At 34.8% G+C, this 17,503-nt stretch overlaps 1 protein-coding gene and 1 long non-coding RNA gene across 2 annotated transcripts; both read right to left on the reverse strand.

Annotated features, from left to right (window-relative positions):
* Positions 1-7,286: 7,286 nt before the first annotated feature.
* Positions 7,287-8,198, reverse strand: LOC149596287 (uncharacterized). The gene is made up of 2 exons (XR_016379361.1): positions 7,926-8,198; positions 7,287-7,851 (listed from the first exon to the last, which is right to left on the reverse strand). It is a non-coding gene; the product is annotated as an uncharacterized LOC149596287 (long non-coding RNA).
* Positions 8,199-10,570: 2,372 nt separating this feature from the next.
* Positions 10,571-15,551, reverse strand: LOC149596288 (uncharacterized). Its single transcript, XM_089861427.1, has 4 exons — positions 13,916-15,551; positions 13,774-13,840; positions 12,194-12,355; positions 10,571-10,747 (listed from the first exon to the last, which is right to left on the reverse strand). Exons 1-4 carry the CDS (start codon positions 13,966-13,968, stop codon positions 10,571-10,573), a joined length of 459 nt encoding a protein of 152 aa, XP_089717553.1. The 5' UTR covers positions 13,969-15,551.
* Positions 15,552-17,503: the final 1,952 nt, after the last annotated feature.

Here is a 17,503-nt window from a genome sequence, read left to right on the forward strand (position 1 = left end):
AGTTTCAGATATTGAAATTTTTTTCTAGTTATCCTTAATCAATATTTAATTCAATCAACTGATCTTACTGTTAATCGATCTAGTCCCTCTAAATTAATTGAAAAAATTACATATCTACGCTTTTTCAAGAACAATTACATTTTCCGAAAACATTTTATCATGAAATTAATTATTTTGAAGGGAGTATGTGTTGAGGCATCAGTATTGAATATTTGAAATGTTCTACTGGATGTCTAAAAAGAGCAAGCGAACTTTGGCATAACTCGAATGGAAAATGTAAATATTTAATTGATACCAAACCAGGGTGTTGCGCGAATTTATACATTAAATTTCGTATATCGAAATGCTACATTTCTATTGTCGCCTCTATGAAGGTAAAGTTGCACTGGAACTTCCATTTCCATACTTTAGAATTTCTTGGTCATAACTCAGTCTTCATTTGAAATGTCACCCCTACTTTACACCGGTTACGTATTACGCGTAATCATTTTAGCAAGCGTAAAGATCATTTCGGAAAACACCGGGGCGAGGCCACCATTGGGGTGTATTCTCCCTCGCACCAAGGGTCATCGCCAGACGGTGCCAGAGTTCACTACGGGCAGGAGGCTAGTCAACTAGCACTGCCTATAGCGGTGCTTCTAAGCGAGCGAGAAAATGAAAGAGAGAAAACACCCCAATGGCGGGATCACACCTGTGTTTTAGTTTCTCTGTATGTAATTTCCAAACTCACTTACAAATGTACTGTACACCGATTACACTGAGTGATCGGTCGTTCGGGCGCTAGCGAGTGTCAAGCCATAACCATAACCATAACCATTCATGTACACGAATGTTTTATAGTGTTAGGTTAATAAGGTTGGCGGGCAAGTCCGGAGTGTCATGTACAGTACCGCTTACTAATGTGAAAAGGTTTCGATCTATATGGTAATATAATATAGTGTGTTGCGACGGCTCAGATGACCCATACACTGGAACCACTGATGATTATAAAATGCAATATATTGGGAAAATAGAGGAAGGAAGGGGGTGTCGGAGTTAAATGTGACCTTCTTGGCATAACTAGTAATGAATGATGTGTTTAACCATATTATCTCCGCGGGAAATGAATATAACAAGTCATTGATACTGAGAAGTATTTCTGTTTATGTGATCTTTACCCTTAACCACGCAGGATAAACTTTGTTGCTTTGTCTTAAGTAGACGACATTCACTGTAAACGACAGTCTTATCAACAACTTAAAACAGATTTAAACTTCTTTTGGTGCAAACTTGAAAATTTGCCAAGCCAGCAACAATTAAAACTATGTTGGTCAAGGTGCTTACAAGTTAGTGAGCATCGACACGAAATCCCTTCAAAATAATTAATTTCATGATAAAATGTTTTCGGAAAATGTAATTGTTCTTGAAAAAGCGTAGATATGTAATTTTTTCAATTAATTTAGAGGGACTAGATCGATTAATAGTAAGATCAGTTGATTGAATTAAATATTGATTAAGGATTGAGTGGATAAAAATAACTAGAAAAAAATTTCAATATCTGAAACTTCAGTCAATTGATAAACCTCAAACATATCGTTTGTTTTTTCGGCCTTGGTCCAAACCAAGACGGTTTTTTATAATATCTGTCACTTCAGTCTTAATGCAATTAAATTTTGAATAATCATGTTTGCTTCACCGTCATACATTTGCACTCTAAAATATAACGGTGCATTCAAACACCATATATGCTAATTTTTCCGGTGCCAAAAAAGACATCATTTAGGGTGTACTTTAATCCCATTTTTATGATCAATTCACGCCATTTGCTAATATTATTTGCAAGTATTAAGAAAATATTAGGCATTAATGCACCATTTACAGTGGTTTTTAACATCTTTGTTAGGCAATCTGTTGAACTTCTAATATTACTTAGTTTAGTGGTGTTAAAAGTATGGAAAAAGTACGCTACCTCTGTCACATTATTAAACCAAGTGAAGTGAAATAGTTGTAAAATATTTATTTTTTCCATATTTAGCACCACGTTTATGGCGTAAAACAAATCGGTCAATACACCATTTCAAGTCCCTGTTTACCCATTTAAAGACCTGTTTACCCATTTAAAGACCTGTTTACCCATTTAAAGACCTGTTTACCCATTTAAAGACCTGTTTACCCATTTAAACACCTGTTTACCCATTTAAAGACCCTATTTCCCCCGTTTTAACTTTTAACGCCCTATTGACCCATTTCAAGTTAATTGTACTATGGTAATTAACCGCTTGCCCGCCTTACGACCGAATTCCAATTCGGCTGAAAACTACCGCAATTTGGCGGTTTTGGATTTGGTCAATGGGACAAACATAATAATAATAATAACAATAATAATAATAATAATAATAATAATAAACTTTTATTGGGATCAATCATTAAGAATTCACTTTTTTACAATGATGTCCAGCTAGTCTCAGGTATTAAAAGTTAAGTTAATATAAATTAAAAATAAATTATAAATTTAGTACATAAGAATTATTTTATAAGGTTGTCCTGTATAAAAAGGCGGATTGCCCCCTTAAATTCGTTAATGGATTTTAAATTTTGAATTTTGTTGTTTAGTCGGTTCCAGTACTTTATACCCTGGTGTTTAGTACTTATTGCTCTAAATCTGGAGTCGAAGTCTTCCACGTAAAAGTTGTTCCCAAGGCCCCTTGTCCGGTGGGTATTCTCGTCTTGGCTTAAATTAAAATTCTATCTACGCCCGTTAACATCTGATTAACTTGAGTGGTTATGTAAAATGAGCAATAATCCCATCTATTTTGTAAAACATTAAGCAAAATTTATAGTTTTGAAGAATGAAATATTTTTAAATAGCAGAAATGCACCGTTATAAAGCGATTCGCTTATTTTAATTTTTAAGTCAAATTACGTAACACTGTAACGAACTTAAACGAAGTTTGAACATAGAATGAGTTCCCAAAAATAATTTTCTAACGTAATATAGTGCCTATGAAAAACCACATATTATTAAAAGAAAATATTTTTATTTTTAAACGCTGTCAACGATAAAACGTTTGTTATTATTGAACTTTTTTTTATTAAATTTATAACATTTATAGGATAAATACGTCTAGTATTAAGAGGTACAATGCTTGAAATTTGTGTCTCAATGACACGTAACCTAACTAACATATGCCTTACCTAACCCGACCTATAAAACAAGCAATATTTTCAACGTTTTTTGTTGAGGGACCTTGAAAAATAAACGATTTTTTGGAAAAGCCCGAGTTGATTAGTAATGACCTAATATTAATCTCGGTTTCTAAAATAAAAATAAAATGCTTATGCCATGAAATATTTTCCAATAAGCATGTATTTTTAAAAAATTGTGCATACAGACCTCAGAAAGGTTTTTAAGTGATGTTTTAAAAAGTAAAACATGCTCATTATTAAAACTAGAGGTGTGCGGTTAACCGTTTCAATCGAATAATTCGATCAAATACCGAACCGAATTATTCGATTCGGTATTCGATAAGCCCATTTTCACTATTCGATACGAATATCGAATACCGAACTGACTATTCGGTTAAAGTTCGACTACCATAAATTTAGGTCCTTGGCAGTAGAGAGACCCACCTTATTTTAAAAATTATCATCCCGATTTTATTTGTCCTCCATCAAAAACTACCATAAAGTGCCTAGGAAAAGTTTAAACAATACTTGGCCTCCAATGAGGAGAGGCATTTTGAAATTTAGGAGCTTCTAAATGTTTTTCTCATTGCTTTGTATTATTTATTTGCGAATATAAGGGTTACCACCCGATTAATCGCGAATAGTTAAGCCTAGTATTCGCGAGTATTAGGGTTAACTATTCGCGAATACTAGGCTTAACTATTCGCGATTAATCGGTTAGTAAAATATTTACCAAGGCCTAACTATTCGGTATTCGATTTGAAATAAACTATTCGATTCGGTATTTGATAAGGAAAATTTTTTAGTATTCGATAACCGGTTCGATACCCAAAAAGTGGTATTCGTACACCCCTAATTAAAACCAATCTGACTCTATTACATTAGTTGTTGCCCAAAAGAGTTCATTTGGATAATTTTAACGGCATTAACATTTTTACTTAAAATCGTGTTCAGTCAGGATTGATATAATAAGAGAGCCTTCAACGTGTACAAACACAATAGGAAAGGTAGTGAAGTCCCACTGAACAAGACAATATTCCTGTAAATCAGGCGCATGGTCCTGAAATGGGGTGAACAGGGGTTTGATATGAGGTTAATAGGGGTTTTAAATTGGGACATGAAATGGGGGTAAATTGGGACATGAAATGTATGTAAATTGGGACATGAAATGGGGGTAAATATGGACTTGAAAAGGGGGTAAATATGGACTTGAAATGGGGGTAAATATGGACTTGAAATGGGGGTAAATATGGACTTGAAATGGGGGTAAATATGGACTTGAAATGGGGGTAAATATGGACTTGAAATGGGGGTAAATATGGACTTGAAATGGGTCTAAATATGGACTTGAAATGGGTCTAAATATCGACTTGAAATGGGGGTAAATATCGACTTGAAATGGGGGTAAATATCGACTTGAAATGGGTCTAAATATCGACTTGAAATGGGTCTAAATATCGACTTGAAATGGGTCTAAATATCGACTTGAAATGGGTCTAAATATCGACTTGAAATGGGTCTAAATATCGACTTGAAATGGGTCTAAATATCGACTTGAAATGGGTCTAAATATCGACTTGAAATGGGTCTAAATATGGACTTGAAATGGGTCTAAATATGGACTTGAAATGGGGGTAAATATGGACTTGAAATGGGGGTGAATATCGACTTGAAATGGGTCTAAATATCGACTTGAAATGGGTCTAAATATCGACTTGAAATGGGTCTAAATATCGACTTGAAATGGGTCTAAATATCGACTTGAAATGGGTCTAAATATCGACTTGAAATGTGTCTAAATATCGACTTGAAATGGGTCTAAATATGGTCTTGAAATGGGTCTAAATATGGACTTGAAATGGGTCTAAATATGGACTTGAAATGGGTCTAAATATGGACTTGAAATGGGTCTAAATATGGACTTGAAATGGGTCTAAATATGGACTTGAAATGGGTCTAAATATCGACTTGAAATGGGTCTAAATATGGACTTGAAATGGGTCTAAATATCGACTTGAAATGGGTCTAAATATGGACTTGAAATGGGTCTAAATATGGACTTGAAATAGGGGTAGATATCGACTTGAAATGGGGGTAAATATCGACTTGAAATGGGTCTAAATATCGACTTGAAATGGGTCTAAATATCGACTTGAAATGGGTCTAAATATCGACTTGAAATGGGTCTAAATATCGACTTGAAATGGGTCTAGATATCGACTTGAAATGGGTCTAAATATCGACTTGAAATGGGTCTAAATATCGACTTGAAATGGGTCTAAATATCGACTTGAAATGGGTCTAAATATCGACTTGAAATGGGTCTAAATATCGACTTGAAATGGGTCTAAATATGGACTTGAAATGGGTCTAAATATGGACTTGAAATGGGTCTAAATATGGACTTGAAATGGGTCTAAATATGGACTTGAAATGGGTCTAAATATGGACTTGAAATGGGTCTAAATATGGACTTGAAATGGGGGTAAATATCGACTTGAAATGGGTCTAAATATTGACTTGAAATGGGTCTAAATATGGACTTGAAATGGGTCTAAATATGGACTTGAAATGGGTATAAATATGGACTTAAGTGCTCATTTAATTGTAAAGATTAAATAGGAAAATTGAGACTGGGTGAAAGATAAGTGTAGTTTTAATTTCAATTAAATAAGGTATCCATGAATTTAACCAAAAAAATCGTGTTTTGCGTTAATTTCACCTTAATTTTACTTACGATTAAGTTTAGTTTAAAGGCTTATCTCGATTAAGTTTAGTTTAAAGGCTTATCTCGATTAAGTTTAGTTTAAAGGCTTATCTCGATTAAGTTTAGTTTAAAGGCTTATCTCGATTAAGTTTAGTTTAAAGGCTTATCTCGATTAAGTTTAGTTTAAAGGCTTATCTCGATTAAGTTACGTTTAAAGGTTTATCTCGATTAAGTTTAGTTTAAAGGCTTATCTCGATTAAGTTACGTTTAAAGGTTTATCTGGATTAAGTTTAGTTTAAAGGCTTATCTCGATTAAGTTTAGTTTAAAGGCTTATATCGATTAAGTTTAGTTTAAAGGCTTATCTCGATTAAGTCTCATTTAAAGGCTTATCTCGATTAAGTTTAGTTTAAAGGCTTATCTCGATTAAGTTTAGTTTAAAGGCTTATCTCGATTAAGTTTAGTTTAAAGGTTTATCTCGATTAAGTTACGTTTAAAGGTTTATCTCGATTAAGTTTAGTTTAAAGGCTTATCTCGATTAAGTTTAGTTTAAAGGCTTATGTCGATTAAGTTACGTTTAAAGGTTTATCTCGATTAAGTTTAGTTTAAGGGCTTATCTCGATTAAGTTTAGTTTAAAGGCTAATCTCGATTAAGTTTAGTTTAAAAGTTTATCTCGATTAAGTTTAGTTTAAAGGCTTATCTCGATTAAGTCTCATTTAAAGGCTTATCTCGATTAAGTTTAGTTTAAAGGCTTATCTCGATTAAGTTTAGTTTAAAGGCTTATCTCGATTAAGTTTAGTTTAAAGGCTTATCTCGATTAAGTTTAGTTTAAAGGCTTATCTCGATTAAGTCTAATTTAAAGGCTTATCTCGATTAAGTCTAATTTAAAGGCTTATCTCGATTAAGTTACGTTTAAAGGTTTATCTCGATTAAGTTACGTTTAAAGGTTTATCTCGATTAAGTTTAGTTTAAAGGCTTATCTCGATTAAGTCTAATTTAAAGGCTTATCTCGATTAAGTCTAATTTAAAGGCTTATCTCGTTTAAGTTTAGTTTAAAGGCTTATCTCGATTAAGTTTAGTTTAAAGGCTTATCTCGATTAAGTTTAGTTTAAAGGCTTATCTCGATTAAGTTTAGTTTAAAAGTTTATCTCGATTAAGTTTAGTTTAAGGGCTTATCTCGATTAAGTTTAGTTTAAAGGCTAATCTCGATTAAGTTTAGTTTAAAAGTTTATCTCGATTAAGTTTAGTTTAAAGGCTTATCTCGATTAAGTTTAGTTTAAAGGCTTATCTCGATTAAGTTCAGTTTAAAGGCTTATCTCGATTAAGTTTGGTTTAAAGGCTTATCTCGATTAAGTTTAGTTTAGAGGCTTATCTCGATTAAGTTTGGTTTAGAGGCTTATCTCGATTAAGTTTGGTTTAGAGGCTTATCTCGATTAAGTTTAATTTAAAGGTTTATCCGGATTAAGTTAAATTTAAAGGTTTATCCGGAATAAGTTTAATTAAAGGTTTATCTGGATTAAGTTTAATTAAAGGTTTATCTGGATTAAGTTTAATTAAAGGTTTATCCGAATTAAGGTTAATTAAAGGTTTATCTTGATTAAGTATAATTTAAAGGTTTATTTTGATTAAGTGTGAAATAGAAATACGAGGCTTTATCAACAGCTATACAGTTTAAATATTAAGTAGTCCATTTAAAATTTATTCGAGTTTTTATCCAAAATATGTATATTTTATGTTTAAATTCACCCTAATTATACTTAATTATGTTGAAATTAATGAAGGATTGTGGTTTGGCAGTATTGATTTAGCTTATAAATTGAGCTTCAAAAAATTATTAACCTTAATTTTAATGTTTAGATGAGTTTTTGATTAGTTCCAACACATTGCGTTCAATTTTTATCATGCCCCGTGCTAAATTTGCGGTAACGTGAAGATTAACAATTAAATATGTTGTACCGGGGAGCCCGTTACAACGGATCACTACAAAGGTTACAATGTTAATGAACGATGTGATTCCATAGTTTCGCTTAAATACCAGTAATTAAATCAAATACCTAAACAATTCATAACAATTCTGACATATAAACAAACGGCAATAAGGACTGTGGAAATAGCGAACGCAACCCTCTGTTTCCCACGTGTTTACGTTGAAAAAATCTGCACATGGAATTTATTTGACTAATTACGTAAAGACAATGTTCTCCTGGATTAACCAGCACCACTGGTACTTATATTTCTAAATTAAACAATCCACTCTTGGTAACAAATAATTTATAAAACGTAATATCATATACGGACTGTTTCACCAGGAAAAAAATTGTTTTAACGAATCGTTTCCAACGTTGAGAGAATCTGTGCTGATGTAAACATGGAAATTCCTCTACATTGGTTCAGTTTAAGGAAATATATTACACACCTTCACAATTAGTACCATTTTAGTGAGATTAACAAATAATGAAACCCTGTATACCACATACGTAACCCTCCGTTTCCAACGTGGTTACGTTGAGAGAATCTGTGCAGATGTAAACATGGAAATTCCTCTACATTGGTTTCGTTTAAGGAAATATATCACACATCTTCACAATTAGTAGCATTTTAGTGAGATTAACAAATAATGAAATCCTGTATACCTGCTATATTTGTTGGTAGCAGAAAACGAAGCAGACTGCGTATTTTTATAATACAGAGCTGGAAATTAGCTTTTTAATCTTTAAAGGGGAAAGACACTATAAAGACTATATTACATAGACAAACTAAAATACAACTTAAGCCTTGGCCGTAAAGAACGTTCAAAAACTTACTTTAAATGATATAAAAACCTCTGTTAACTGTAATTATTTACCTGAATTACTTTTCTAGACGAAAATTCGACCTGATAACGACGTATTTCTTATTAAGGGTGCTACAGTTAATTAGAAAATACATATAAAGGTGCTCGAGCTCGGATGAAATACCAAAGTAATTTGTCAGCGTCTACTGCTAGATAGTCTGACCATGGATGAAGGATGCGCGTGAGGAAATTTGTTTTCACGCTATAGGATCGGCAACTCCCTATCTCGAACGACAGAATATTCTGTATATACTCTGTTACAACGTCGGTTGTCAGCACGCGCAAAGCTATTTCTCTATGTAACGTAGCTTTGTACGTGCTGTCAAGAGACAAAAAACTTCAGGATCTTCAGGATTTAAAATATCCGCGAGTTTTTTAGCTCGAGTGCACGGACCTCTAGGCCTTAGTTTCAAATACGTGTGAAATTACCTACAGCCTACTACACGTATTTGAAACTAAGGCCTAGAGGTCCGTGCACTCGAGCTAAAAAACTCGCGGATATTTTAAATCCTGAAGATCCTGAAGTTTTTTGTCTCTTGACAGCACGTACAAAGCTACGTTACATAGAGAAATAGCTTTGCGCGTGCTGACAACCGACGTTGTAACAGAGTGTATACAGAATATTCTGTCGTTCGAGATAGGGAGTTGCCTATCCTGTAGAGTGAAAACAAATTTACTCACGCGCATCCTTCATCCATGGTCTGACCCAAAAGTAATTTTTGACGTACTTTCAGAATTAACTAAAATTAACAAACTTAGAGTTAATTGGTTTAAATTAAACTAGGCGATAGCACACCTTGAATACTTAATTGTTAATTCAAGAGTATTCCGAAAAGTAACTTCGCTGTAGTTTTTCTGTTCGCGGTGGGGGTAAATCACGAAAAACGCCATGTTAATCTCCATAGGAAATTAAGTAAAAGCATGGATAAAGAATGCGCGTGAGGAAATTTGTTTTCACTCTACAGGATAGGCAACTCCCTATCTCGGGCGACAGCTTATTCTGTATATACTCTGTTACAACATCGGTTGTCAGCACGCGCAAAGCTAGATCTCTATGTAATCTAGCCTTGCGCGTGCTGACAAGAGACAAAAAACTCCAGAATATTTTAAACGATTTTAAATCCTGAAGATCCTGAAGTTTTTTGTCTCTTGTCAGCACGCGCAAGGCTAGATTACATAGAGACCTCGCTTTGCGCGTGCTGACAGCCGATGTTGTAACAGAGTATATACAGAATATTCTGTCGTTCGAGATAGGGAGTTGCCTATCCTATAGCGTGAAAACAAATTTCCTCACGCGCATTCTTCATCCATGGTAAAAGCATGTGAATTTTGCTTTAATGGTACAAATGGGTGTCAAGTCATATCTACAAGGGCCTACCGGCCCTGTAGAATTTCCAAGCATAGCTGAAAATATTGAACGAGGGTCGGTAAAAATTCTGGTAAACTTATGAATTAATTAACACCATTTTAAATTTGCTTCTTTCATAAAATAATTTTGTTGGAGTTACAACGAAAGACGAGCATTAAAATAAAGTCAACAGTTTCTATTTTTCACATAACCACTCACTGAAAATTTTAAACAGCTTTTTCGTTAAAAAAACGCATTTCGTTTATTATTTCGTTTACAATTTGAAAGTAACGAATTATTTTAATGCTCGTGCTGTTGACTTTACATTGACAAAGAGTCCAATTTTCCTAGAGAGTTTATAGTATCCGTGGGCGTCTTACAAGACAAGAACTTTTACGCCCAAAATAGCTTATAGGATATTCTCTCAGAAACGGTTTTAATTATCGCAAAAGCAAAAAAAAAAAATTTAAACTCCAAAATGCTTTGCTTTAGCGATTATGGCTCTCATGAAGCTAATACTAACGTTCGGAGAAAAAGAAGCACAAAAATCTCCAACTAGTGTCGCAAATCGAGTATGAGAAGGATTTGAATGTCTTCCTATTATTGGTATGAGTCATCATCGGTTCATAGATGTAGCTCGGTATCATCCAGATTAACGATGTTACAATCAAAACAGATGGGATCATTATTGAAACCTTAAGAAGTTCAGAGAAAGTAGCGCTATTTAATCCATTACCTTATCGACATGCGCTAATTATTGACTTTAAAAATGTACTTTGCGAAAGAGAAATTGAAATAAAGAAAGTGGGGAACTAAGGGGAATGAAGGCTTTCCCTGGTGGGCAGCATAATACTTAAGATGGGGAATAATCATATGAGCGAACCCCATAATAGTGGTTCTCATTACCGTGGTTCCCTAAACCGGGATTTAACAAGATGGCCCAAGGGCTGGGCCTTAATAGTAGCCACATCCTTATCTATTTAATAAGCACATAAGTAAAAAGAAAAGAAATATAAAGACCAAAACACACAATTTCAAAAGTATGCGACCCCACTTACAAATAGAGCCCTCCCTCATTCCCGACCCTTTAGAGATAAATTAGAGGAATAAAACTAGCCGCTTCTGTCTAGCCATCGTGGTACAGTGGTGTGTTACTACTGCGTGAGCGACGCAGGTTCGAATCCCGGCTGCGACCAAAAAGAATTTTAATTAAAATAAAATCTCTAACCGAGCTCAGCTCCCCCTATGAGTGGGGTACTATCGAATTCCTTTTAAGCTAAAATCTAACGGTAACGAAAGCGACAACCCCAACCCCGACCACTACTATAACTACTACGGCTCGGGCCAAACTAAGAGCCTATCGTATACTACGATGTGGCTAAAAAGAAATAGTCGTTTATGATGGTGTAATTTGAGTTATTTGAACTAAAGGAATATTAAGTCTGGTAAGGTTAATCAGTGAGCACAAAAATAATGTGCTCCCTGGGTTAATTAGGTAAGTTTTAGATGTACTTGATAGGTAAGCGTAGGTTTGTTTGTACTTGCCAGTAAAGGTTGTACTTGATAGGTTATGGTTTTTTTACACAAAATAGAGGTAAACGTTAAGACTAATAATTTTTCAACTACTGTTTCCCCAAACATCAGCCGCTTATTCCAATTTAGCATTTTTGCATAAAACCGCTCTTTTTTTTGGAATCGCGGTTGTTATTTCGGAAACTCCTGTTACATGGTTCACCCTTTAAGACGTACTCCAGTCTTTTTTGGTCGACCAAACAGACCTCTACTTTGATATTAAGTTATAATTTTCCACTCTTCGATGAAAACTGATGGAATTTTCAGGCATATTGGTTGATAGAATATTTCTGATTGTATGTACTGATAGTTTTTGTAGTCCCAAGTTCCCAACCTTGGAAAGGTATTTCGGTTGGCCTGTCTACTCGGTATTCATCCGCTAGTTTTCACCTAGTATACCACAGGGGCCAGAAATATTTTTTTCTTTGGCTGAGGGACAACGAGAGTCATACGTAGCCCACCCTTTCCTTACAGCCTCACTTTCTGGTATTTCTGTTTGCCTTAGATGAAGTGTTATAAATTTTTTGAACGACTTTATGTAAGGGTAGATGCTGCATAAAGTGTTTTACCGATGTTTGGAAAGTGATGACTTCAGATGTAGTTTTCACAATCTTCTCAGGTGTTCTGGAAAAGAAGTAGGTGTCGCTACTGCCATATACGTGACTGGGACACCAAGGGTACAATTTAGGCAATAGTGACAATTCAAATGGCGTTATAAAAAAGTCCACTTTCTGAAATTCAAATATTTTTTAAATTGTAAGAGATAGTATTCTATAACTGATTTATTCAAGACCTTAACATCAAAATAAGAAATTTTTTCTATGTGGAAATTTTACCCGGCGAGCGCACTCTCCATACTTATCCTAACGCTTTTGATGTAATGGAGGGATAATTTGTAATGGATGAATAGCAGAAACATCTTATATATAGATGCTTGTACGATCGCTTTTATGTTAATTCTTTATGCACACTCACATTTCGTTACTGAATTTGAATGATAACAGTTATACCATAAGATCATAAGATATGTCCCATACGTTTGTCACTGCTAACTGAGAGCTTGTAATGAAGTGATGTCGGTTAGAAAGATGGACCGCAAAACCAAGTATAGTCGGTTCTCGCGCCGCTTTCGAACTAGCTCTCAGTAAGCCTCTAACACAAAAAAGTACAGGTAGTGTCATACTTATGGAATACACGTTATAAACCTATGGTAACACTAAGTGACCGTTATGCAAGTCGTTTTGTTGGATTATTCTCAACGTTGGCTCGGCAAACCCCTAGTCATTAAGCCTGCCAAAACGTCATATCCTAGACCAGTAAAAGTTTAGGTTTAAGATTAATTTCAAATTAGAAATCGTTTTAGAGATTTTCATAGTTTAAAAAAAAGTTCTTGCTAAATAAAAAAAAACGTCAATAGGTGCAAACACTATTTAATTTTTACTGTTTACATTAACCGGAAATTCTTCCTGGTTGGTTGCTTAGCGAGTGTCTTTAATAGAAGAAACCACATGATCCAAATGTTAACTAGCGCATCCTACCACATGCACCCTAAGCTAAGGAGCATTATACAGTACCTTTGCTCCCTACTCTTTTTATCCAGCATTGGTCGGGTATAGTCATGCCCTACCAACTCCGACAATGTATGTAAGCAGTATTACTTTTCTCTCATTAAAACCTCTTGTTAATTAAACCCAAGTCTCGTAACTCAATCATATATCAACGTCAACACAAACACATTTATACCCGGACATAATGCGTTTTTAACACATTATATTAATTGTTTCTTAATGCCGTTCATATTCAAACTTAATTTTACAGCTTAGTTTCAGTCGTATTTCCCTATATTATAAAGAGTAAACTAGAAAACAAGCAAGAGCAACCATTTGAGTTGTTTAAAGAACTTTATTCAGCCTGTACTACGATATGTGATGGAACAGAATTGAACTGATCCAATAGCATTTAGAGGTATTTACTACACTCTCTCGACTTGCGTGTGTAAATCCCGTACAAATTATCCCTGCACAACACCAACGCTTTAGGACTCGGAGAAGCAATGAACGCAAACAGATACTCCCTTTGAGAAATTTGAAAACTGGTCATAGGAAATAAAGTTCTCTGTCCCGTATTATAATATAGTAGAAAAACTTACATGTGAGTTTGGAGTTTTAGGGTTCATGTTCTGGAAAAACTCGTAGTTAACGGGTTCAAGATGAATGCTGTACAAAAAATCTATAATTAGAATATGATATTTTTGCTTGCACTAAATACTACAACTTAAAAATCAAACTAACCTGGTATTATACATCATGGCTAAATATTTTTTAGTTTCTCTTAACAGGATCATCGCGTATTCCACTATTTCTTGCTCCTAATGTATGGGCATTAGTTAATAAATTGCTTTTTACAACATTGTGTTATAAATGACGTATATTACGATAGCTTTAATAATTTAAACGATGTTAAAATATAAATTTAACATGGTTAAATATAAGGAGGCTGTGATGTCACACATTTCTAGCATCCGATACCCTAGTCTTTTAAGTGTAACCTGGAGTTCATAATAACCCCCTTTGGGGAAAAGTACGAAACTAACCATAGAGCTAATGGTAAAAATCGCGAACAACAAGATTTTGTCGTTGCACATAGAAAGGACTAGCCTGTTGATGGGCATACAACTTTACAGTAGATTGTAGTGGTATCTATGCTCCTTGTTTTCGTTCCAAAACTTCCGTTGGCTGGGATCTCCGTCGTTAAGAAAAATGGCGACTATGGTGGACGTAGAAACACGATGTAATTCTTATGCTAAAGATTCTGGGAATGAATTTGTCCAAACCATTTTAATTTAACCACGGAATTCTCACTCACACATTTCACAACAAAACATTAATGATCATCGTTTAATTTTTTGTAGAAAACTAGAAACCATCGAAAAGCCAGCTTCTTAGCCAATGCTTAATTTCCACCACGCCGACAGACGCGAGCCATTTTCGCTCCCAAAATCACAAGATAAAAATAGTGCTTAAGCGGAAGTGTGGAAGTTAATGCGCGTGGGTGCTAAAAATTGGATTAACTATTTCTTTGGGAGTTAAGCGGTGTATAAATCCGCTGAGCTTTACGGCGAAACTTTGAGGTTACGGGCTTTTTAACCGGTTTCGTACTTCCCCCCGAAACGGGGTTAATATGAACTCCTGGTGTAACGTATAGTTAAAGGTTGGTCCAGTAGCTCAAAACTTTAAATTTTTCTTCCAAAATTTAACCTAATTTATTTTTATTCCATCCATTTTAGTTGAAGTAGTTTAATTAATTTATTAAAAACCGCGAGTATCAAGATGCAACCACTGATTATCGCTCTCTTCAATGGGAATAAGTTTTACAACGATGCAAGAAATCAATTTCCGAATTTTTAGGGTACACCAAATATTTTCCGAAATATTTTAATAGAACAAATATGGATTTTTACCCTTCCCGCTTTTTATGACACCTTCGCGAGCGGTTTTAAATACTCCGTTTTTCATGAAATTCCGTTAACTATCGTAATATACTTATATGCAGATTTGTTGTATTATTCATTTCAAGACGACACTCACTGCCAAATATCCAAGTCTTAATTCCCTGAGGTTCAGGAAACTAAAGAAAAGGTATTAGATGTGGAAAATGTAACATACGTCACTTGATCAGAGAGGTAACAAGTTGTAAAACCAAAATATTATCTCTCCGAGGCGGGTGGAGGACTACCTACAAACTTTTGTAACTATATGTAGTTATTGCTGTTTATTGATAAGCAAACTGCAGAAGTTATAATTATTCATTCATTCATTCATAACAAGGTTGGCGTCTAAACACTATCCTTTCGTTTTACCTCAACAATAATGTTAGTTTGCCAGCTTGAATACCAGAAGTTGGATGAGGACTAGAAGTTTTGGGAAACCCAATTCCTCGCTCGACATGAATTTTTATCTCCAAAATATGGGTCACTCCAAGCGGAATATGGAGGTTGGTCCTCAGCACAGAGAAGGTCGAGATAAAAGTTTTAGGCTAAGTCACAAATTTTGGAACTCTATCAATATTCTCTAGGCCCCCAAACACTCCAAAACTAGTTCACTAGTGCCAGGATCTATTGCCTAGGCCTGTGCGAGTACTCGATTAAAGGCAATTACTGGATCGAGACTTGAGAATCAAAATTTTAGGACTTGAGAAATATTTCAAGTCCTCAAAAATCCTTAATACTATTGGACTCAAGAAGGACTCGAACCGAGGCTTTGTGACTTAGCAAGTCCAAAAGTATTTACCTTGAATTCGGTGACCCGGAATTTTAAGCAGAGCGCGGCATCTAGTGAGGTTTTATCGATTTAGAATTTAGAGTAGACAGGTAATTGGACAAATATTGGTTCGCAGAAATGCTGTTAAGCAAACCGAAAGTTAAAATTACTGTTTTTGCGCGTTGTTTTCGTAGGACTGCCCACTAGCCGAGCTGAGCGAGCTTTTTAAAAGCTAGGCTCAAAAATGATCGAGACGAGCCGAGCTGGCTTGGTTAACAAATATGTTTTACAGAAATTGCTACTACCAACTTAAGACTTGAGTTCGACAAGAAAAGCTATCCCATGTTTAGGAATGTGGTGGTTCAGTAAAACCCGCTCGGTAAAAAGTAAAGAAATCGTTATATGTTCACGGTTAGAGGCGAGAGACAGCAAATTTTCTCATGCTTTATTTCATGTAAAAATACAACGGAACGCTATTGATGGAGAGGACTGAAAGGAAAGCACTATTTCAGTGACTAAGCTCGCTATCAGGCTCGCGAGTTTTAGTGGCTCGATACCTATCGTCTCGGCTCGACCTTATAAAAGCTCGCTCGTTAATTATTCGAGCTGCCAAAGTGTCGGCTCGCTCGTCACAAGAACGAGCTGGCTCTAGCTCGTGCACAGTCCTACGTTTTCGTTATGTTTACTATTTTATAAGTCCTTTTTAGTAGATTTTAAATTATTATTTTTTTTTTTGAAATATAATTATGTAAAATTAATTTATTAATAGTATAAATAGAAATAATTTATCAGAACTCAACTAGGACTTGAAACAATTTATCAGAACTCAACTAGGACTTGAAACAATTTATCAGAACTCAACTAGGACTTGAAACAATTTATCAGAACTCAACTAGGACTTGAAACAATTTACCAGGATTCGACACTGACCCTAAAACATAGTTCTGAAGCTGACATCAGGACTCAAGGACTCGATAGCATTTAGAAAGCTCGATTCAAGATTCTATAAGAGCTTTTTTAGGACTCGAGACCCGACTAGAACCCTAAAAAACGGGACTCGCACAGGAGTATTAATTGTTATATTGCCATTGCTACAGCAACTTCTAGTCCTCACCCTACTTCTGTGAATACTACTGTGATCTATCTCTAACCGCACTAGAAGAATTTAAACAAAGAATTGTTAACGAAATTACAATCAGACGCTCCGTGATCTTGATGTCATGACATGTGGTTCTATTAAAGGGATAGAATCAATCTTTTGACTACTAATGAAAAGCTTTCATTTTTTTAAATCAGATAGAACCTAAAATTACGTTTTCAAAAATATATAGATATTGATAGTTTTAATAACTTAACTATTAAAAGTATTAGTTTTCGGCACCGCTCCGATCGCTGCCCCCTCTACAGTCGATTGCAAATACACGAGCGAAAAATCTAAATTACTCCCGCGACCCTCCTCTCGCTCGGAGGTACAGTAGATTTACTGCTAAAAGTAGTTTTCATACTATTCTGCATTTTCGCCAAATTAATATACAATATTTCGATACGGATGCTTTGAAAGTAATAATGGAAGGTAAATAGTTTCACTGTAATTTTGGTAAAAAAGTGAAAGTTTTACTA

The sequence above is a fragment of the Phalangium opilio genome, unplaced genomic scaffold, assembly GCF_054372755.1.
Source record: "Phalangium opilio isolate 3A_F unplaced genomic scaffold, DU_Popi_V2 ptg000390l_1, whole genome shotgun sequence".
In the NCBI taxonomy this organism is placed as follows: Eukaryota; Metazoa; Arthropoda; class Arachnida; order Opiliones; family Phalangiidae; genus Phalangium; species Phalangium opilio.

Excerpts from the sequence above, each read along its gene's own strand:
- LOC149596288 (XM_089861427.1), bottom strand. The coding sequence starts at position 13,968 with ATGATCCTGTTAAGAGAAACTAAAAAATATTTAGCCATGATGTATAAT. Across the intron at positions 13,841-13,915 it reads GCCATGATGTATAATACCAG|CATTCATCTTGAACCCGTTA; the intron begins GTTAGTTTGATT and ends TTTTTTGTACAG. Across the intron at positions 10,748-12,193 it reads TCATCACTTTCCAAACATCG|GTTTCAATAATGATCCCATC; the intron begins GTAAAACACTTT and ends GAACTTCTTAAG.